Genomic DNA, 18,089 nt, shown 5'->3' on the forward strand with positions numbered 1-18,089 from the left:
CCACTGCCATTTGCCAGGTGACTAACAAGAGCAGATCTGAGCCTGGGACAACTCTTCAAATGAACCATTGAGGGGTTCCCACAACACTTTGGGCACTATTTTAAAGCCATGAATAGAGTACAGTTGAAGGCAATTTACACATATAGAAGTGATCTATAGCAAATGGGATCATACGGTTACTCTAAGCCTCATGACAAGCATCGATATATCCCTGCACGAAACTAAACATCTTAAATACCTTCAGTTATAAAAGCAAACCACATAATGAAACATAACTATTCAATCCTGTCTCAAAGGTTAACATGGCAATACAGTTTTCAGTTCTCTAGCAGAACATGCATCGACTGGAATACAAAACATAGTTCATGAAACAATGTTTTCCACCAAATATAATTAAGTAAAATACTAAAATGCCATGTTTCACTAAGACCACCATGCAATCATTGTTTCAAAAAAATATATTTAAAAAAAAAAAGAAAGAAATCGCTAAAAAATTTAAATGTTTGAAGGCATTTCATCAACTCAAAAATTTACAAAATGAAATAATGAAAGTATTTTATGATGAAAGTTTTTAATAATATGTCCGGTGATTTTTGTTTGAATGAGTATCTTGGAATCTGTCTAATTTATATTTAAGCACCATATCATGTGAAACTTGAGCTGTCATATGGACTGTGTTGCAAGGTTTTAGTTCATGCCACTTAATGACTAAAAGGTGCTAATTACATGAACACAAGCAACAAATCACATTAATTACACCTTTTCATGTATCTATATATTTGATCAACCATATCAAAGTTTTCACTAATTCAGCAGTAAATTACTGCACCTCCTCAGGTACATCCTGACGTAAAGCCATAGCCAAACTCAGATGGGTTCAAAAGCCTGTGACCTCATAAGTGTAAGGTATTCATAGACTAGGATCGTACATCAAACATGCCTATACACCCCTATACACCTACATATTATGAAAACATAATCAGTGGTTACATCCCAGTCATGGTTAATTGTTGTTCACTCTTATTTGCTGATTGGAGAAGTCTACAAACTTTAGTTGTAAACCAGCCAAGAACCATCTTGTTTTCAGTGATTTTACTTCTTGAAATAGCTAGTGGATTGGTATTAAATGTCAAAATGAAAATGGACTGGTGAACATTGTTACACATGTATTATTTATTCATTACTTATGATTATATCATTAATCTTGGAGACATTTGAAACAATGAATGACATCGAAAAAGAGACATGTTTTAACAATGGGCATTATGGCAAACACTGTGTAAAATGCACATTGTAATGTTTCATTATCAGATCAGGGCCAATGAGACAATTACGGAAATGAAAAAAAAAACATTACCTGACAGCATCTCCACAATGTCAAATACATGAGACGTGGTTATTGCATATATGACTGAAGTTAAAATGCCTGTGTTGAGTTATTCTTTGTACCTTTCCTGAGAACAATATTTGTGGAATACATTCAGTGCAGTGCACTGCTGTGGTTATTACTTAAATATACATTGATAAGTTTGCATGAAAGCATGCAGTAGGAGCATATAAAACACTGAAAGGCTTTCATATGCTGTAACTTAGCAGAATTTTATACTCAAACTACAGGATACACCTTTATGTGAATTGCTTCAACAGTGATTAAAGCGACATAGCTGACTTTGTTCAGCTAAATACAAAAAATAGTTGCATATGAATCCTAACTAAATCTCCTGGGCCTATATTTTCTGAAAGATATCAATTAAGAGAATTATGAGGGGAAATCCGTCACTGGTCTAAACTGTCTGGCCGACGAGATACTAGTAACATGCAAATGAGGAAGTGCAAAGATTTCCACAATGCAACTTTCTCTCCTGGATCGCACATATAAACAATATGATAGACTGAAAGTGAAGTCTAGTAAACTATATACGATCTTTCTTTCTATCGAAAATGTTTTACAAAGTATCTGGAATTCCCAATCATCTTACAGCAGAACTGAAGTTAAATGGTAGACCACATAATTGCAACACAATACCGTGTCTGACATACAAGTTTGCTGAACACCTTCCATCATTTAGACAAGGGGAGGTAACTGACTCCAGGGGAAACTGAACATTCGATTATTCTATCAAAGTCAGATACAGGTCAGTAGACATCTGAAAGAATCAATGTCATGTAGATGACATCTAAAATAACAGCAAAATTTGTGGATGTCAGAGTTATTTCCCTTTAAGATACAACGCTGATTAGAATATATATCTTAAAGTGGTAAATAAGTTCACAAATCCGTGAATTTAACTACATGTACATACACATAACATAGCTACCTGCATATAGGAGAGACAAATTTTCCCTGGGATACAAAAACTTATAATAACATCTCCCATCCGTATAATTAAACATTTTTTGCTTGCAACTTGCTTAGTGTGATTAATACACACTACAAGAAACACAATATCTCCTAAATTTCAAAGACATTAGTTCTTTCAGTTTCCTAGTCTTTGCCGACTTGTAAGCACACTTTCCCTGTTGACTTTCTACTATGGAGAAACCGAAGTGCTTCGTTTGCCTGAAAAGAAAAGACAAATCAAAATAAAATTTCTGCTTTAATCAACCCATCTTCATGTACATGCTCATGCTTGGCTGTACACTCTGTAAGCGTTTATTCTGCCAAGTATACAAGTATTACTATTTACAATTTTTTGTAATTATTATTTACAAGTATGTACTGGTACTAGCAAACACCTTAAAAGGATATACCTCTACATGAAGCTGTACTAACCAAAATCCCTGCTTTTACTCAATGTTACAACTAACCAAAAAGGCCCTAAATTTGTACTTAGGATACATTATTTAACAGCATAAAGTTTCTGACAGACTTTCATCACAAGAGTTATAAGTAAAGAGCTAAAATTAAACTTCTGATAATTTAATAAAAAAATAGGTTATCACAGGTCCTAAGTGCTGAACAATGTAATCCGGTCCAGGTGCCCCACTGAATTTGGTTCAGAAATTTGACAAATATCACAATTTCAAGCAAAATATGGGCTCTGAACTGAGAAGCTACACGGATGTGCAATGTGTGCCTACATGCAGGTCAACGATGAGCCATGCTTTACCGGTCAATGGGGATTGTCAGGTATTCCATCCATTAAGTTTCATAGTCATGGAATGGTCTAGTAATTTATGTAAAGAGCTACATACAGTGTAGATTTGCATGTCTTAAAAGAAAGGTTAAATGATAAGGATTGAGAGTCTGAATTTCTTTCCTAAATTGTAAAAAAAATTGCAATGTGTTAAAACTGCTGTCACTAGTTTCGGAGCATAGTACGGAAATAAAAGTTTTTTTCGTTTCCAAATTTGCCTGGTGTGACATCATGCAAGAACACTTGACATCATTCATCGCCAACATACAGAAGCAAATGATGCTGTACTTTCAAACGCACATGACGTCATTCGAACATAACTGCCTTACTCAACATCACAACTACCTGACTCACAGTTAAATATGGAATATTATCACGCCACATCAGGAAAATTTTACGGAAACTGATGAAGATTTTGTTTTTATGGACTTTTTACTTATACTACTTACATAGTGTTATTTGTCGTAAATTTTTATTGAAAGGTGGTGTTAGCTCTGTTCCCTACTATGGTATCTTAATATCATTTTAATATTTCCGCCCAGATTCTCTTAGGACTGAGGTAGCACTTTAATAAAGATCTGAAGGCTTATTGGTAATGAACTGTCAAGTGAACAGAACTGACCAAAACACCATTTTTGACTTAAGTTTTCTGAGTGGAAATAAAAACCAAATCCTTCCATTTTAAGATGTAATAAAAATAAGTTTGTGTCAAATATATGGAGCAGCCAAATTCTGAATTGATTTGTCACAATATTTTATTTAAGCCATACCACAAGGCAATCAAGTTTTTATAATTTTACACAAGCAATTACTTATTAATCAGCACGAGGAAGAGCTAGTTACCTGTTCTAAAGGAAACACCTTGGAGACGTGTGGACTAACTTTGCCTTCTCTGGAGAGACGCAGGATGCTGGCTATGGAATGCGCGTGTGCTTCTGGGTGTAGCTTACTGTAGCTGCCCCAATAAAGGCCCATAACAGAGCAGGACTTGACTAGCAGGTGGTTTGCTGGTACCTTGGGGATATCCCCTGATGCGTAGCCTAATGTCACGATTCTGCCCTCAAATGCTACACTGTGGAAACAATCAGACACAAAATATATTTTAAGGTCATGGCATATTCTGAAATTTGTCTTTTATCATACTGAAAGGAAAACCTTGATGTTTCACTCCCAGTGATACAAGCAAAGCATAATGCATTCACCAGAGAAATTTGAACACCAAAACATTTGTTCTTGTGGAAGGTGCATGAATTATCTGCCAATTTTTCACAAGAACATATATTTATAATATTCAAACTTTACCACACAATATTCTATCTATTATTTATATTGAGACAACATGATTTTGTGTATGTGAACATATAAGGTAAAGTTTTTAATAGAGATATTTACATTTAACCATCTGACCACAAAAGAGCACCTTTGGAGGCCAAATAAATGTCATGAAATATCATGTCTGGTGCTAAAATTTACATTTTCCCAGTAGGATATCATCCTACCTTCCAAACATCTCTCAAAACACCTTTCTAAAATCAACAGAAGTCCCAGAATCTACAAAAATTGATATAATGTGATAAATGACTATATTCAGCTACCCCTCTGCTGTTGGTTTTTGCTACTCTTTGTCCTACCTTCTGATGCAGTCCATGAACACCTGACCTCCCACAGGGTCAATGATGACATTTGCTCCTCTGCCCTCTGTGATTTCCTTGACTCTCTGTCTCATATCCTCTTTAGTGTAATCTATTACATGATGCGCTCCTTTCTCCTTCACCAAAAGCCCCTTCTCTTCTCCTCCACATGCTGCTATCACCTGTACAGGTAATAATTACTTTAAACTGTCAGCACTGATGTATAAATGTACTAATTTGTGAATTTTCAGAACTACCTGTTACGTATGAGGTCAACTGATCGACACTAGATGAGGACATCTGTTACATGAAGTACCCCCTTTCTTCAACCTTCTTGTGAATGAAAGAGCAAATGTTACTACATTTTATGCACATTTTTAATTTCATCTTGGAGACAAACTACATTCGACTGATTGCCCAGTGTCATGGCTTCACAAAACGTATAATTTTATCAGTCAAGATTAATTGCCTTCAGAATAAGACTGAATAAACACCTTACAAACATGCAAAAAAGTTGAAGAATTACAGTACTACTGATTAATGCCTTCAGATACCTAGCTGCTACTTATATGACTATCTGATAACCACTGGATGAAATCTGCCGATAAAAAGTTGGCGAAGAAGTACATGAATATACAACTTCTAGGTTTATTGATACAACATTATTATGTAGATACTGATATTGTATTGTAAGTGAATGGCATCACTGCAGTAAGGGGCTTAAATATAACAACTGGAGGTATGTATATATCTCAAAGATATCTTAGGTTATGTTCTGCATTACTGCAATGATGTCATTTACTTCATATTGATGTTACTACATGTATCTACATTTCAACACTGTTAGTAAACCAAAAAGTTGTATATATCCATGAGGAACATCCTGTTAGTGTAGGCCTACTGGAGTATATCTGTTATAGGGCCGTCTTATGCAATACCACTGACCAATATCTGAAGGTCATATCAATAGTTGTAATATATAATAATATTATACTTATAATCTGAACAACAATAGAGGATACTGGCAATATATAAAACAACTAATCTGCATTTGGAGATACTGGACACAAATAACACCATTTGATCAATATTAAAGCACACCAGACAGACATATTACCACTGATAAACAGAGAAAGTAACAGCTAAAATTAACTCTACATGTATCTTATCAACAATGTGGCATATAATATCAGAAGATGAACAATGGAGCATGCCAGCTACACATTATAGCATCTGATCAAGAATGGAGGACGCCAGCCACACATTACCCATTTTGATCGAAAATAGAGGATGCCAGCTACATATTATACCACCTGAGCAATACTGGAGGAAGCCAGCTACACATTTCCCAATTTGGTCAACAATGCAGGATGAAAGCTACAAATTACACCTTTTCATCAACAATGGAAGATGCCAGCTACACATTACCCCTTTTGATCAACAATGGAGAGTGCCAATTGCATATAATGCCATTGGTCAACATTGAAGGAAATCAGCTACAAATTATACCACCTAATCTAGAAATAATACCTACTGGGAATAAACTCTGCTTTGAGTTTCTGTGACACATTTAAAACTTTCCTTGCTGTATGTTTCATAATGTATGTCAAGGAAATTATAATTTTACATACATTACAGCCAAAGGTGTTCACTCCAAGGTCAACAGCTGCAAGACCAAGAGCCCCTGCTGCTGCTGTCACCAGAATGGTCTCCCTGAAATGCATAGAAACACCAATAACACTACAACAAACTGTGACAGTAATAAACTGTGATATAACACTACAATATGGTAACAATGTGGTATAACACTACATTTATATGATAAACTGTTGCATAACATTGTAATATGGTAACCAAATGTGGTCCAACATTACAATATGGCAACAATGTGGTACAAGACTATGACAATGTAAAAATGTGGTACCAAACATTACAATATGGTAATGACAAGGCATAACAGGCGTTATACAAAACTGAGACGACGGTAATTTGACGTTCCTGATAACAATACAACCAGAACTTAGTTGAGGTTTGATTAGCCTGAGCCCATTACAGGAACCTTCACGAGCTGCTTCTGAATACTTCTTTTTACCTGTAAGAAGAAACCAAAATTTTCCGAAAGTTCAGACTTGGCTGTTGACTAAAGTCTCAGACTTCCATCAAGATTTATTCAGAATTGCAGCTACTTCTTGCAATGCGAGCCACCAATGCTACTAGTGAAAGGTCATTCTTCACATACCTCTGGTCAAACAAGACTCAGTTGAATGTCACAAAAATCATGCCAACAGCGTTTATACCAAAGACTGATTTGTTGAGCTGTCAGAATATAGATAATCAATTTTTGGAAAATTTAGTTTCCAGCAATCAGCATGCCATTTCACATATCATAAGTATGATGAGTTCATTTAAATTTTCAGTGGATATAGGTAAAAATTGTCTTTTAATAAATTACTCCAATAAATATGTAGGTTCTGACATGTCTGAGAGCTATGTGGACCCCGGGCCTTCACATTTGGTGACATGATAGTTGGTTGAGATAATGACAATGTACTTTCACCACCATGTAGCATGCAGGGATTGCAAAACATGGGTCAACAAGAATCATATTTATTTATCTGATTGATGTTTAAAACTAGCGATGACAGCAATAAGGATCACATGTGGAGAAAATCTGGATCTGAAACAAAAGAACACTACCGCACCTTACCAGGTAACTTGATAAACTTCCTGAAAATGCAGGTACAAGTAAATAAATGGGAGGTGCCTGCCTTACTTTTATAATTACTTGTGTTTTTGAAAGTCTACATGCTTGTTTCTCTTACCCTGGCTTTACTTGAGCTGTACGCGTCAGGGCCATAAATGCTGTTCCATATGAGACCAGTAGAGCAGCTGCCTCAGGATATGCCAGCGTCTCTGGCATCTTCCATACTGCCTGACAACAGCAGAAAAGTTGACCAAGTTAGTCACATGAGATTTTGAACGAGCAAACTAGTTATAAATGAATGACTTAATACAAGTCTCATTCTAATTATGTCACATATCAATGTGAGGACACTGAGTGGCACACTTCAAGAACCTTCACAGTTTGCCCTATATCCGACTAGTATGTGCACTGATGTTGAACGAAAAAAATTTGAATTTTATTGTTAGCAAAAGCAATGTACTCATTCCCCATGCTCCCATACATGTATATTACAGGTGTCCAATATTATGACCGGCCCCCATAGTACAGTTGGTAGAGCGTCCGAGTGGTAGATCCAGGGTCAATCCTGGGTCGAGTCACACCGAAGACCTCAAAGGAGGAAGTTATACCTTCCTCGCTTGGCGTTCAGTATGAAGAGGATACACAACTGGTTGATCCGTATCAGTATAATGGCACGGGTGGGGTGGCTTATTTGCCTAAGTCATCTTAGTGAAGCAACACTAGATAAAAGAGCGGTGGAAATCCCCCCTGCAACAAGGAGGCACATTACATACACTCTAAGGACTCCTTCGTCATCATATGACTGCAAAAATTGTTAAGTACGACGTTAAAACCCAATGACTCACTCCCCAAGCAAAACAATATTTTGTTTTCTACATGAACAGACCATATAAACAATGTAGGCATTCACCTCAGGTTCCTCATAAATTCTTATCCAAATAACAAATGACACTGGAAACTGTGTCAAGGAAAAGACTACGTATTGATAGTAAGTAATGAAAGTAATAAAGGGTTATGACTAAATAATTACATTCATTGACTGCATGTAGCTCACACAAACTAACCTTGCTATCAATGACACAGAACTCAGAAAATCCAGACAGCCTAGACAAGGCCAAGACACGATCATTTATAGCCAGGTCCGTCACTCCCTCCCCTACAGCAGCAACCTCACCCGAAATTTCAGATCCTAAAATATAATTTCAGACTTCCCGTCACCATGCTTTGAAAAATTGGTGTGGGTGGTGCAACAATTTTCACATTTGATTATCATTGTTTTGATAAGATTTTAGTATAATCTCAAATTTGGTGACGATTTCTAGCAACAAAAAAATGACTTCCAATATAGTGGGTAAAATGACATACAGGCTTGGACAGGCACCAAGGAGTCAAGTTTAATGGAAAAAACAAAGATTACTAAGCTACAGGACAACAATGTCAATCGCATTCACAAAGATGTATTCTTGCTAAATCCAGGATTGTATGATGGAAACCAGAAATTTATGTATACTGCTCAGTATGCATGAAGTTTAAGTGAAATACCGATTATAATAACAATGTCAACATGTCAAGGTCAACTTTCACATTTTCTGTCCAATTTTATACCCATGAATCATGAAATGAAGTGTGATAGAAGTGAGGTACAAGGATACTAAAGGAACTAACCAGGAATGAAGGGTAAGGGTGGTTTCTCTTGATATAAACCAGCGCATAAAAGAACATCAGCAAAATTTATGCCCACTGCCTGGACAGCTATCAATACCTGGAAATAAAAAACAAAAGTAATTCAATATACACAAATTAAACTTAAATTTCTTGGTTTAACTGACAGTCAATCATAAAAAATCATGGCTTACAAAATATCTGTTTGATTTGAGTATGTACCTGTGTATGTATCTGCATATAAAATAATTCACCCATAAACTAAATTTTTGCACTTTACTCTCAGCCGGTTAGTTTCACTTTTCCCTTGGTGGTTTGGCAAAGTGAGAGATGCCTATTTGGCACATAGTCCTCACAAATCAGATGTAGATCCTGTAGTGCCTGTTGGGAAAGGTCACTTGAAATAGTGTCTTGATATTCCAAAGAATGTCCACCATACTGTTCACCTACATGTACTTACTTGTCCTTTTTCGAGGGACTGTGGTGTAGGGATATCGGTGCGGATTTGTAATGGCTTTCCCAGCTCTGTGCATACAGCTGCCTTGTGAACGTGGGTTCTTGCAGAGGTGAGACATGGAGATATTCCTACCCTAAGAAATGATAATGATTTGGGTGTCAATAAACATCATATATTTATTAATATCAAGATCTCAGATAACAATTTAACACTGTGGTACATATATCACTACATAATGAAGAAATTTATGTCAGTGTAATATAATGTATACACCATTCCATGCACGAATCGCACTATTTCTCTATTTGTTACCACTAGCACTGATCTCATAAAGTGACCTTCTTTCAGAGTGATACACACAGCTATGCACTTACCTAAATCTTCAACAATATCAATGTAATAACGTATAATGTATTGGCTACCTTTGGTTTAATGACAGAGGCAGAGTATACAGTACCAAAATTTTTCGGTTAAAAAATTGTGTAATGTACTGGCTACCTTTGGTTTAATGACAGAGGCAGAGTATACAGTACCAACATTTTTCGGCTAAAAAATTGCATAATGTATTGGTTACCTCTGGTTTAATGACAGAGGCAGAGTATGCAATACCAAAATTTTTCTGTTAAACAATTGTGGTCCCGTTACAATTGGAACTTCTAGCAGGGTGAATAGGGTAATGATAGTCAATCCCTCTGTCGATGCTTTGAAAGGTCCATGGGGTCGGTTCATTCCCCTTGTCAAACATAAGACTGGTTTAGAAAGGGGTGAATGTAAACAAGTTAAAAAACTGAGCCTTCAGGAATTTCCAAAGGCTGTTGTTCCAACTTTAAAAGGATTGACCGATTAAAAAAGACTTAGAATTAAGCTAGCATACTACTGAAAGATACACAATATATCTTTCTGCTGCAGCATACTGGTAAACATGACTTAATTATTACTGGTGAGCTAAATTGTGCAATAGAAATAAATGGCTTTAAAATTACTGCACATTAAGTTGGGATTTTTAATCAAAATATAATCTGTTAACATTTTGTAAACTTCTCATCACCCCATCTTCTACAATTAATGTGGCCTGTTTTGTCTCTGATGGATATATTCATCGACTGAGTGGAAATTAAAATATATTACAAAGAATGCTGTGTAAAATTTAGTAGTTTTTCATCAGTGGATCATCTTCACAGGCTGACATCCAACTTCTTGGACTGAAAAAACTTCTCCCAGTCCCTGTCACAGGAAGATAATCCAGTGACATCGACAAGATATACTACATGTAAATGTAAATCACTGTGTATGAGAAGCAGAGCCTGTATAAGCAAGTTACTGTCCTATTTCTTATAACGAAACAATGTGGGCAGAGGTTATATGACCGGGTCACCATGATTGCACTAGTTTAATTTACAAAGTCAAACGATCCACTGCTCTGTAAGTTTTGAAGTCAGGCCAACTCTACCATCATGTTTTAGAGTTCTACTCAAATGATACCTTCGACAGGCCTCTTTAGCGATTGCACATCTTAGCACAACCTCTGGTGGACGGCGCAGGCTCATCTTGCACGCTGTCTTCGTCAGTTTAAACATGACGTATATTTCTGTCACGCTTTCGAACGAACTGCCATGTTGTAAACAAACCCACGTGATAACCCACGTTTGTGACCTCCGGCGCTGAAGAAGGGCAAGGTTCTGGTGCTTAATTTCGCAGTTACTTTCAGTAAAGTGATGATATTATGGAATGTGTCTGCTGGTGACTATATAATGTCACTGTATGAATTTGTTTGGAAATATCCCCAGTTTAAAATAAAAAGCTACCGATGGGGTTTTATTGACTTTTGCACTACTTTTAAGTAGTAACATGGCGGCAAGTTTGAACTGTTGACGTTATTATGGTTATGCCTAGTTTTTAATTTTCGATTGTTTGGCTGTATTAAGCGTAGTTTCTGTCGCATGCTATTTTGTAAAAAGGGCAAGAGAATTTCTATAAGCTGTTGCGAATGTAAAATAATGTCATTACCGTGTTTGAGACTAAATCAGGCATATTCGTGTTAAATAAAACAGTCTATGGCACTTTGATGTTTTGTGTAATTTTTTGTAACTTTAGACATTTTTCCTTTTGATGATGCCATTAGCCTGCTAACCCTTCTTTTGAAAAATAAACAAGGGGAGACCCGATCAAGCTAGTTGGATTTCAACTGCAGTATCCTGGAAAATTCATTATTGCCTTCTAGAAAGGTTTCAGTAATTTGCTCTGACACGGATCAAGTGTTTATACCTGTTGTGTTATACCTGTCATTGTCACAATATATTACTGAAGTATTTTGAAATAGATGCTGTGCATCCTTTCATCCGTTCATCTCTCCAAGATGTATATCCAGAATGATTTTGCTTAGGCAGCGGACACTTGTAATAGATAGCTTACATGTTGGCAGTGTGCTGCAGTAGATTGTCTCTCATATTTCACAAATGTCTGTTTGTACATTTGTGCACGAGGAATAGAAAAACTCATTAAACATTTCTCTTCTATTCACAGATGGGCAACCTGGCTGACCCGCATCTGAAGTGCGCAATGTCATGTGTCCTTGGGTAAGGGTGAGCAGTGACAAAACAGCAGCCAGTAGTTATTTACACGTGATCTAGAGACTTGTAGACTGTAATACAGCCCAGTACCTTTATGGGTCTGTACCAGAGGAGGAAAGTGATGAGTCAGCAAAGCTTGTGAGTGAACCCCAACTACAATTAACCAAGCATTTGAACTTCTCACCTGGACTTTGAATTGTGAGTCTTCTTTCACTCTTTTTAAATGCATGCCATTTTAGAGTTTATGAAAATACAATTAAGTTCTGTTGGGAATTTTGATGTGAATGCAATGGGAGCATCGTCTTTTGCACCTGTCACTGTGACAGTGTTGCGGTGTGTCTTCCATGTAATAGAGATGAAACCAAAATGTGTAACTTATCCTTGGGTGAAATTTTATGTCCAACACAGTAGTCATTTTTATTCAGAAAATATGTAGTTTTGTGGACACGATTTCTCTAAAACAATCAAAATAGAGTTTCTAACATGGCTAAGTACTTTAAGTACTCTAAGTACTCTAACACGAGACATGTGTTATGCAACATAACAAAACACTCAGTGTGACTAGTTGATATTAAAAGAGGGCAGTGGGTGTTGACAGTACTAAACAATAGAAACGGTTGAATTACAATGACTGAGGGGCTCCAAAATTAGAAGGCATAAATTTATGAAATTAGTATATATATATATATATATATATATATATATATATATATATATATATATATATATATATACCAGTACTGCTGGAACTGCTGGTGTATAACTTAGTTAAAGGTCATTTAGATATTCATTTCTGAAAGTTCTTTTTGGGTTTAAGCAACTCAAATAGAACTTTCCATACTTTCCTCCAGTAGCCAATTTATGCACTTTAAGAAAATGTTACTGTCAGTTTTTTCTGTTTTTACACAATAATTACCTTTCTAGGTAGTTCCATATTTACCTGAACTAAGCATGCACAAAAATTAATGAGGATCAATTACCATACATGGATGACATTATTGTATGAATTTGTATAGACATTACATGCATGTTTTTAACTGACAGCTTGGAAAATGCTCTGCTCTATACAGTAGCTTAATACTTATGAGTTTACAGGTTTGTTAAGTCCGATGTTAAACCCCCAACACTCACTCACTATTGTTGCACAGGAGACTGTGCATTGCGACAAACCTCTATCTTAGATGTAAGAGGCTCTATCTTAGATGTATCTTGCAGTTATTGTCTTTGCAGGTGCATGTCATTGTCTGAATATTTCATCATTATTATCATTGTAAGCTGGTTTAGAGAGTTTCCTGCATGGATGTTGAAGGTCATGCCTGTTACGTCTGTAGTTGAATGTGGTAAGACCTGATGTGGTAAGACCTTAATAACAACTTTCTCCCAGTGTTTATACTTAGTAAATCTCCATCTAAGTCATGTCTTCATGACCTCAGCAATTATAATACAGGTGTCTACTTGGCTTTCCTTACCAGCAAAAAGGGTTTTAATATACATGTAGGTGAAGCATGGTTGGTAGCTGTGCTCTCAAATGACAACTGAACATCTTAGGACATGAGAACTAGTTGCCTTTACCTTAAGTCGGTACATTCATCCATTCAAGCAAGGCTAGGAGGCTAGGTCACTTTTATCATCTCCATCAACTCGTGAATCAATTGATTGTTTCGACAATATTTTCAGTCTTTCCAGTTTGACAGTGTGTAATAGGATTTGATCACTATCTTTGCTTTTTGCTATGGATTCACATAATCCAAATTGTCTGAATAATAATCTAGTTACAGCATGTATCAGTAAAGTTATCAAATATTACTTATGGTTGAAGTAAAATAAATCCCGTCCAGCCATTTCCCATTGATGAGACGGAAATTGGTAATTCACATATTTCTTCTTAGGTGTACTTCGCTGGAAAGCACTAGAATTTAGTTAGCTCTTTGGCCATGCTGGATCAGTTGAACTATAATTCTTTGATCTTTTGAAAACAATGCTGTTTTGAAGGGACCGTTTATAAGAAAAGGTAAAATGCATGTACACTATGATTCAGTTTACACAGAGTAGATTTCACTCTCTGACATGGAGATATTTATACACTTGTAACTTTCGTTGGAATGGCAGTTGTGTGGTGGATATAGAGGATATTGTGCAGTGAAGGTTGAATACCATAAATATTGTTTGAGTGAGAGGTGGAAATGATAACCCACAAGACACGAAGCGTCTATCAAAAGTGATACTATCAAAAGTGATATTTATCTAGTGAAGATATCATTTTTATCAGGGAAGGAAATACTGGGATTTCAGTGATGTATAAATAATAAAAATTGATACCAGAGAATAGGCAAAAACATAGGCATTCATCTGACAACATGAAAAAAATTCAGTCATGTAGAATGTTTCTGTTTAAAATGTAATATTACTTTAAGTATCAAATAATGTCATTTGGTTTTACATTATCATTGCTGTAGAGCTTTTTGAAGATTACCGTGAAGCAAAGAAACATTGTGAACTGTTAAATGTGTTGTATGAAGGGGAATAACTCTGCATATCTTACTGCTGGCATTTACATTTCCTCAGATTTAATACTAGTGGTATAGCAAATCTAGAAAAGCCCACCTGATTTACATCCAGTAAAATAATGTTTGATTTTGTTTTTGTTAAGTTTTATGTTGCAGCAGACATTTTTGCACCTTTATTACTGCACATTAATTTTTCATAAATATTTGAAACTTGCAAATACACATAACACAGGTACAAATAATTCCCAGAATCAGGTGGATATAGTTTACATGTAAATTTGGCAGGTCATTTTTTTTGTTGTGAATGCAAAAATTCCTGTAAACATAACCAGTTTGACATAAATTATGAATCCATAAATGTCACTATAGCCTCTCCTGTTAAGAGCATGTTTAAGTGGGCTAATTTAGTCGGCAGTAAAGTAAACATTTCTACTGTGGAAACTTTTTGGTCTGAAATTCACTTTACTGACAGGGAGCCAAATCAGAAGTCTGAGACGGTGGAGTAAGAAAAAAATTTGATCTGGAATAATTTTTTCCACGTGTGAGACCAGCGAGCACTTTATTCCAGTGGCGCTTGACCATATGGGTGACAGACACAGGCAGGCTGATATCAGTACATACATTTACGGTCTCAAACTGAAGTTTGGTTGCAGGGCTAAAAGTGTTTGTCATTGTGGACAACAGAGCAAATAGCAGCACTTACAGTCTCCTCCATGACCTAGTGGTTAGCATAGCATGGCACAAGGCCCCAGGGGCCTCTCAATAATGCAGTTGCTATGAGCTCAATTCCAGCTCTTGCTGGTTTCCTCTTTGGTCGTAGGTAGAAAGGTCTGCCAGCAATCTGCAGATGGCAGTGGGCTTCCCTCAGGCTTTGTCGGCTTTCCTCCCACCATAATGCTGGCCACCATCGTATAAGTGAAGTATTCTTGAGTGTGGTGTATAACACCAGATATATTTGTTTACAGTTGCCATCATAAGGCTACAATATTCCTGAAGTTGTGTTAGTCATTCATTATTTACTTACAAAATACATTTAATGATGTCATTTTACGTCATTTTTTAGCTTGCCTGTATAAAATACAGGTGTAGCTTATGTCGTACCCTGAGCATTGGCGCCCAATAATAGAGAAAGCAATGTTAAACAAAATGTTTGGGGTGGTACCTTAAAAAGTACTGCAGGTATTGAGCTCAGAGCTTGCACACATGTAGAGCACAATAGCACAAGGGGAGTGTTCCATGGTTGATTGGATGTGTGCTTATTAACAACTGTAAATTACTGAATTCCTGACTTAGTGTATCATGTATTAGAATCATTGTTAAATAAAGTGTTAGGGGTGGTTTCTCCAAAAAGTACTGCATGTATAGAGCTCAGAGTTTGCTCACATGTAGAGGACAATAGCACGAGGAAGATATTCCATCATTAAGTGTGTGAATATTAAATACTGTAAATTACTGGCTTAGTATATTGATAATTAGAATCACTGTTAAAAAAAATGTTAGGGTTGGTATCTTAAAAAGTATTGTATGTATTGACCTGAAGTTTTACATGAATATAAAGCACAATGGCATAGAGCAATGTTCCACAGCTGTTGCTCTGTGAGCATGTTAATTATCATAAATTAGCAAATTCAAAATTTCAGTTCTTCATGCATTGAACTGATATTTTGCATTCATGTGTCTCATACAGGCAAGCTCTTTGGCAGCCTTGCTACCAGTTCTAAGTTAAACATGTGTATGTATTTGACAACATACATAATTTTAAAAGATCGTTATTTTTAATTGTGCATGGAAGCACGGTTTCTTAAATTTGTATAATACCATATTAATTGTTTATATCATTTCTATTTTTTATTTTGTTTTTTTTTTTGTTTTATTTCAATTATTTTTTCTTTGTTTATGGCAACGTGTAGTTTGTATTGTCTCCTATTGTCATACTTTTACTGTAAATAGTTATCTGTAATATGTGTAATTGTTATAATGTATGATATGTGTAACTTACATGTGCAAAAAGGTAATAAAGCGTGAGGGACCATTTGGAGAGCAAGGTACACTAGTATTTAGATGACATTTATGGAGGATGTTTATTTCGAATTACATGACATTTTTTTATTGACATAAGTACTTGCATATTTGTTTACTGGACATAAATGTTCACTCAGTTGTACAGGTGCATATATGTAGGATAAATCTGTGGATTTAATATTAGCGATCTTTGGTAAGAACAATCAAAACATTTTCTGTGATTACCTAGAAGTCAGATTGCAGCGTGTTCCTGGTGGGAGCCTACTGGTACTCTGAAAGCTTACTCCATTTGGTGTGAATTATGAGGGTGAGGAAAGTGAGAGTACTCCACCATCTGTCATTGTGTGCCAGCTCTAACCCATGTTGATCAAGCCCAGCACTGTTGACCCTTTCCTTTTCCATTCAGACAGCAGGTACTTGACCAGGCACTAGGAATGAAAAAAAAAATCTCTTTCCTCTCTTAATGATGCAAAAACAAACATTTGTCCGGAGACTTTGGACTCAGTTATGATTAAAGCTGTTCAGCAAATTTTTCTGTGAGTGGATCAGTGGATCATTCAGTGACACCGTGTTTAGGCTCTCCACAACAGTTGTTATTCTTCCTTAGATCGATGTTCAAAGGGAAATGATGAAATCTTATAGTTAATGCCATCAGATATCTTTGATAGTAACTGTATTATATAATGTAGTAGTAATTTTGTTTCTGGACACGTATTGTGTATGGAGAAAATATTATATCCAAGTGGACATTTATGGAGAAGTTACGTTTAGAAATATCAGACTGGAAATATTAATAATACTGTATAGGTTACAAGCATATTTACATGTAGGGAAGGTTTGTTGTAAATTAGACTAACTTTCTCAGTAATGGAAGATAACTCCTTGGCCTGGGTCATGTGCAGTTTTCATCATTATAACTGGTGGTCTTCTGATTATATCATATCCTAGCTATGTAATAGAGCTAGTGGTGTCTGTGGGTCACCAAGCTCAAGCTGTACAGTAAATCAAATGGACATTATGCTGTTCTGGCAAACTGATCTGAGCATTATACTTTGGTTATGGTCAGTCTTCATGCACTTCTTTGTAATCACTTTTATATGTACTGTAGAAGGTACACGTATAGTGCTATTACATTGTTATGAAAATATTAAATTATAAAAGTGTATGAAATTCAGTATGCTTTTTCTGAACTTGAAGTTGACATCAGGAACAAAGGCTTGCAAATGTTCAGGTGGTAAATATCCATGTGGTTGTAGTAACACAAGATCTTTGGTTCTTTCTCCTAGGGTGATAATAATTGAAGATGGGTTTCTCATCTGGCAGCTTTCCTTGCCACTCACCCCCACAACACAAAGCCTAACTGTCCTGACTGTGATCAATGTTCAGCTGACCCAGACCC

General features: G+C 36.1%; 1 protein-coding gene across 1 annotated transcript; it reads right to left on the bottom strand.

Moving 5' to 3' along the window:
* Positions 1-1,671: 1,671 nt before the first annotated feature.
* Positions 1,672-11,204, bottom strand: LOC135470276 (quinone oxidoreductase-like protein 2 homolog). The gene is made up of 9 exons (XM_064749117.1): positions 11,074-11,204; positions 9,595-9,724; positions 9,138-9,234; positions 8,537-8,661; positions 7,591-7,700; positions 6,400-6,481; positions 4,769-4,950; positions 3,981-4,209; positions 1,672-2,560 (listed from the first exon to the last, which is right to left on the bottom strand). Exons 1-9 carry the CDS (start codon positions 11,166-11,168, stop codon positions 2,486-2,488), a joined length of 1,125 nt encoding a protein of 374 aa, XP_064605187.1. The 5' UTR covers positions 11,169-11,204; the 3' UTR covers positions 1,672-2,485.
* Between the last annotated feature and the right edge of the window lie 6,885 nt (positions 11,205-18,089).

The sequence above is a fragment of the Liolophura sinensis genome, chromosome 7, assembly GCF_032854445.1.
Source record: "Liolophura sinensis isolate JHLJ2023 chromosome 7, CUHK_Ljap_v2, whole genome shotgun sequence".
NCBI lineage: Eukaryota > Metazoa > Mollusca > Polyplacophora > Chitonida > Chitonidae > Liolophura > Liolophura sinensis.

Coding starts and splice junctions, on each gene's coding strand:
- LOC135470276 (XM_064749117.1), bottom strand. CDS start 11,168: ATGTTTAAACTGACGAAGACAGCGTGCAAGATGAGCCTGCGCCGTCCA. Junction 9,235..9,594: donor AGTCCCTCGAAAAAGGACAA/GTAAGTACATGT, acceptor TTTTATTTCCAG/GTATTGATAGCTGTCCAGGC. Junction 2,561..3,980: donor AGGTGTTTCCTTTAGAACAG/GTAACTAGCTCT, acceptor TTTTCTTTTCAG/GCAAACGAAGCACTTCGGTT.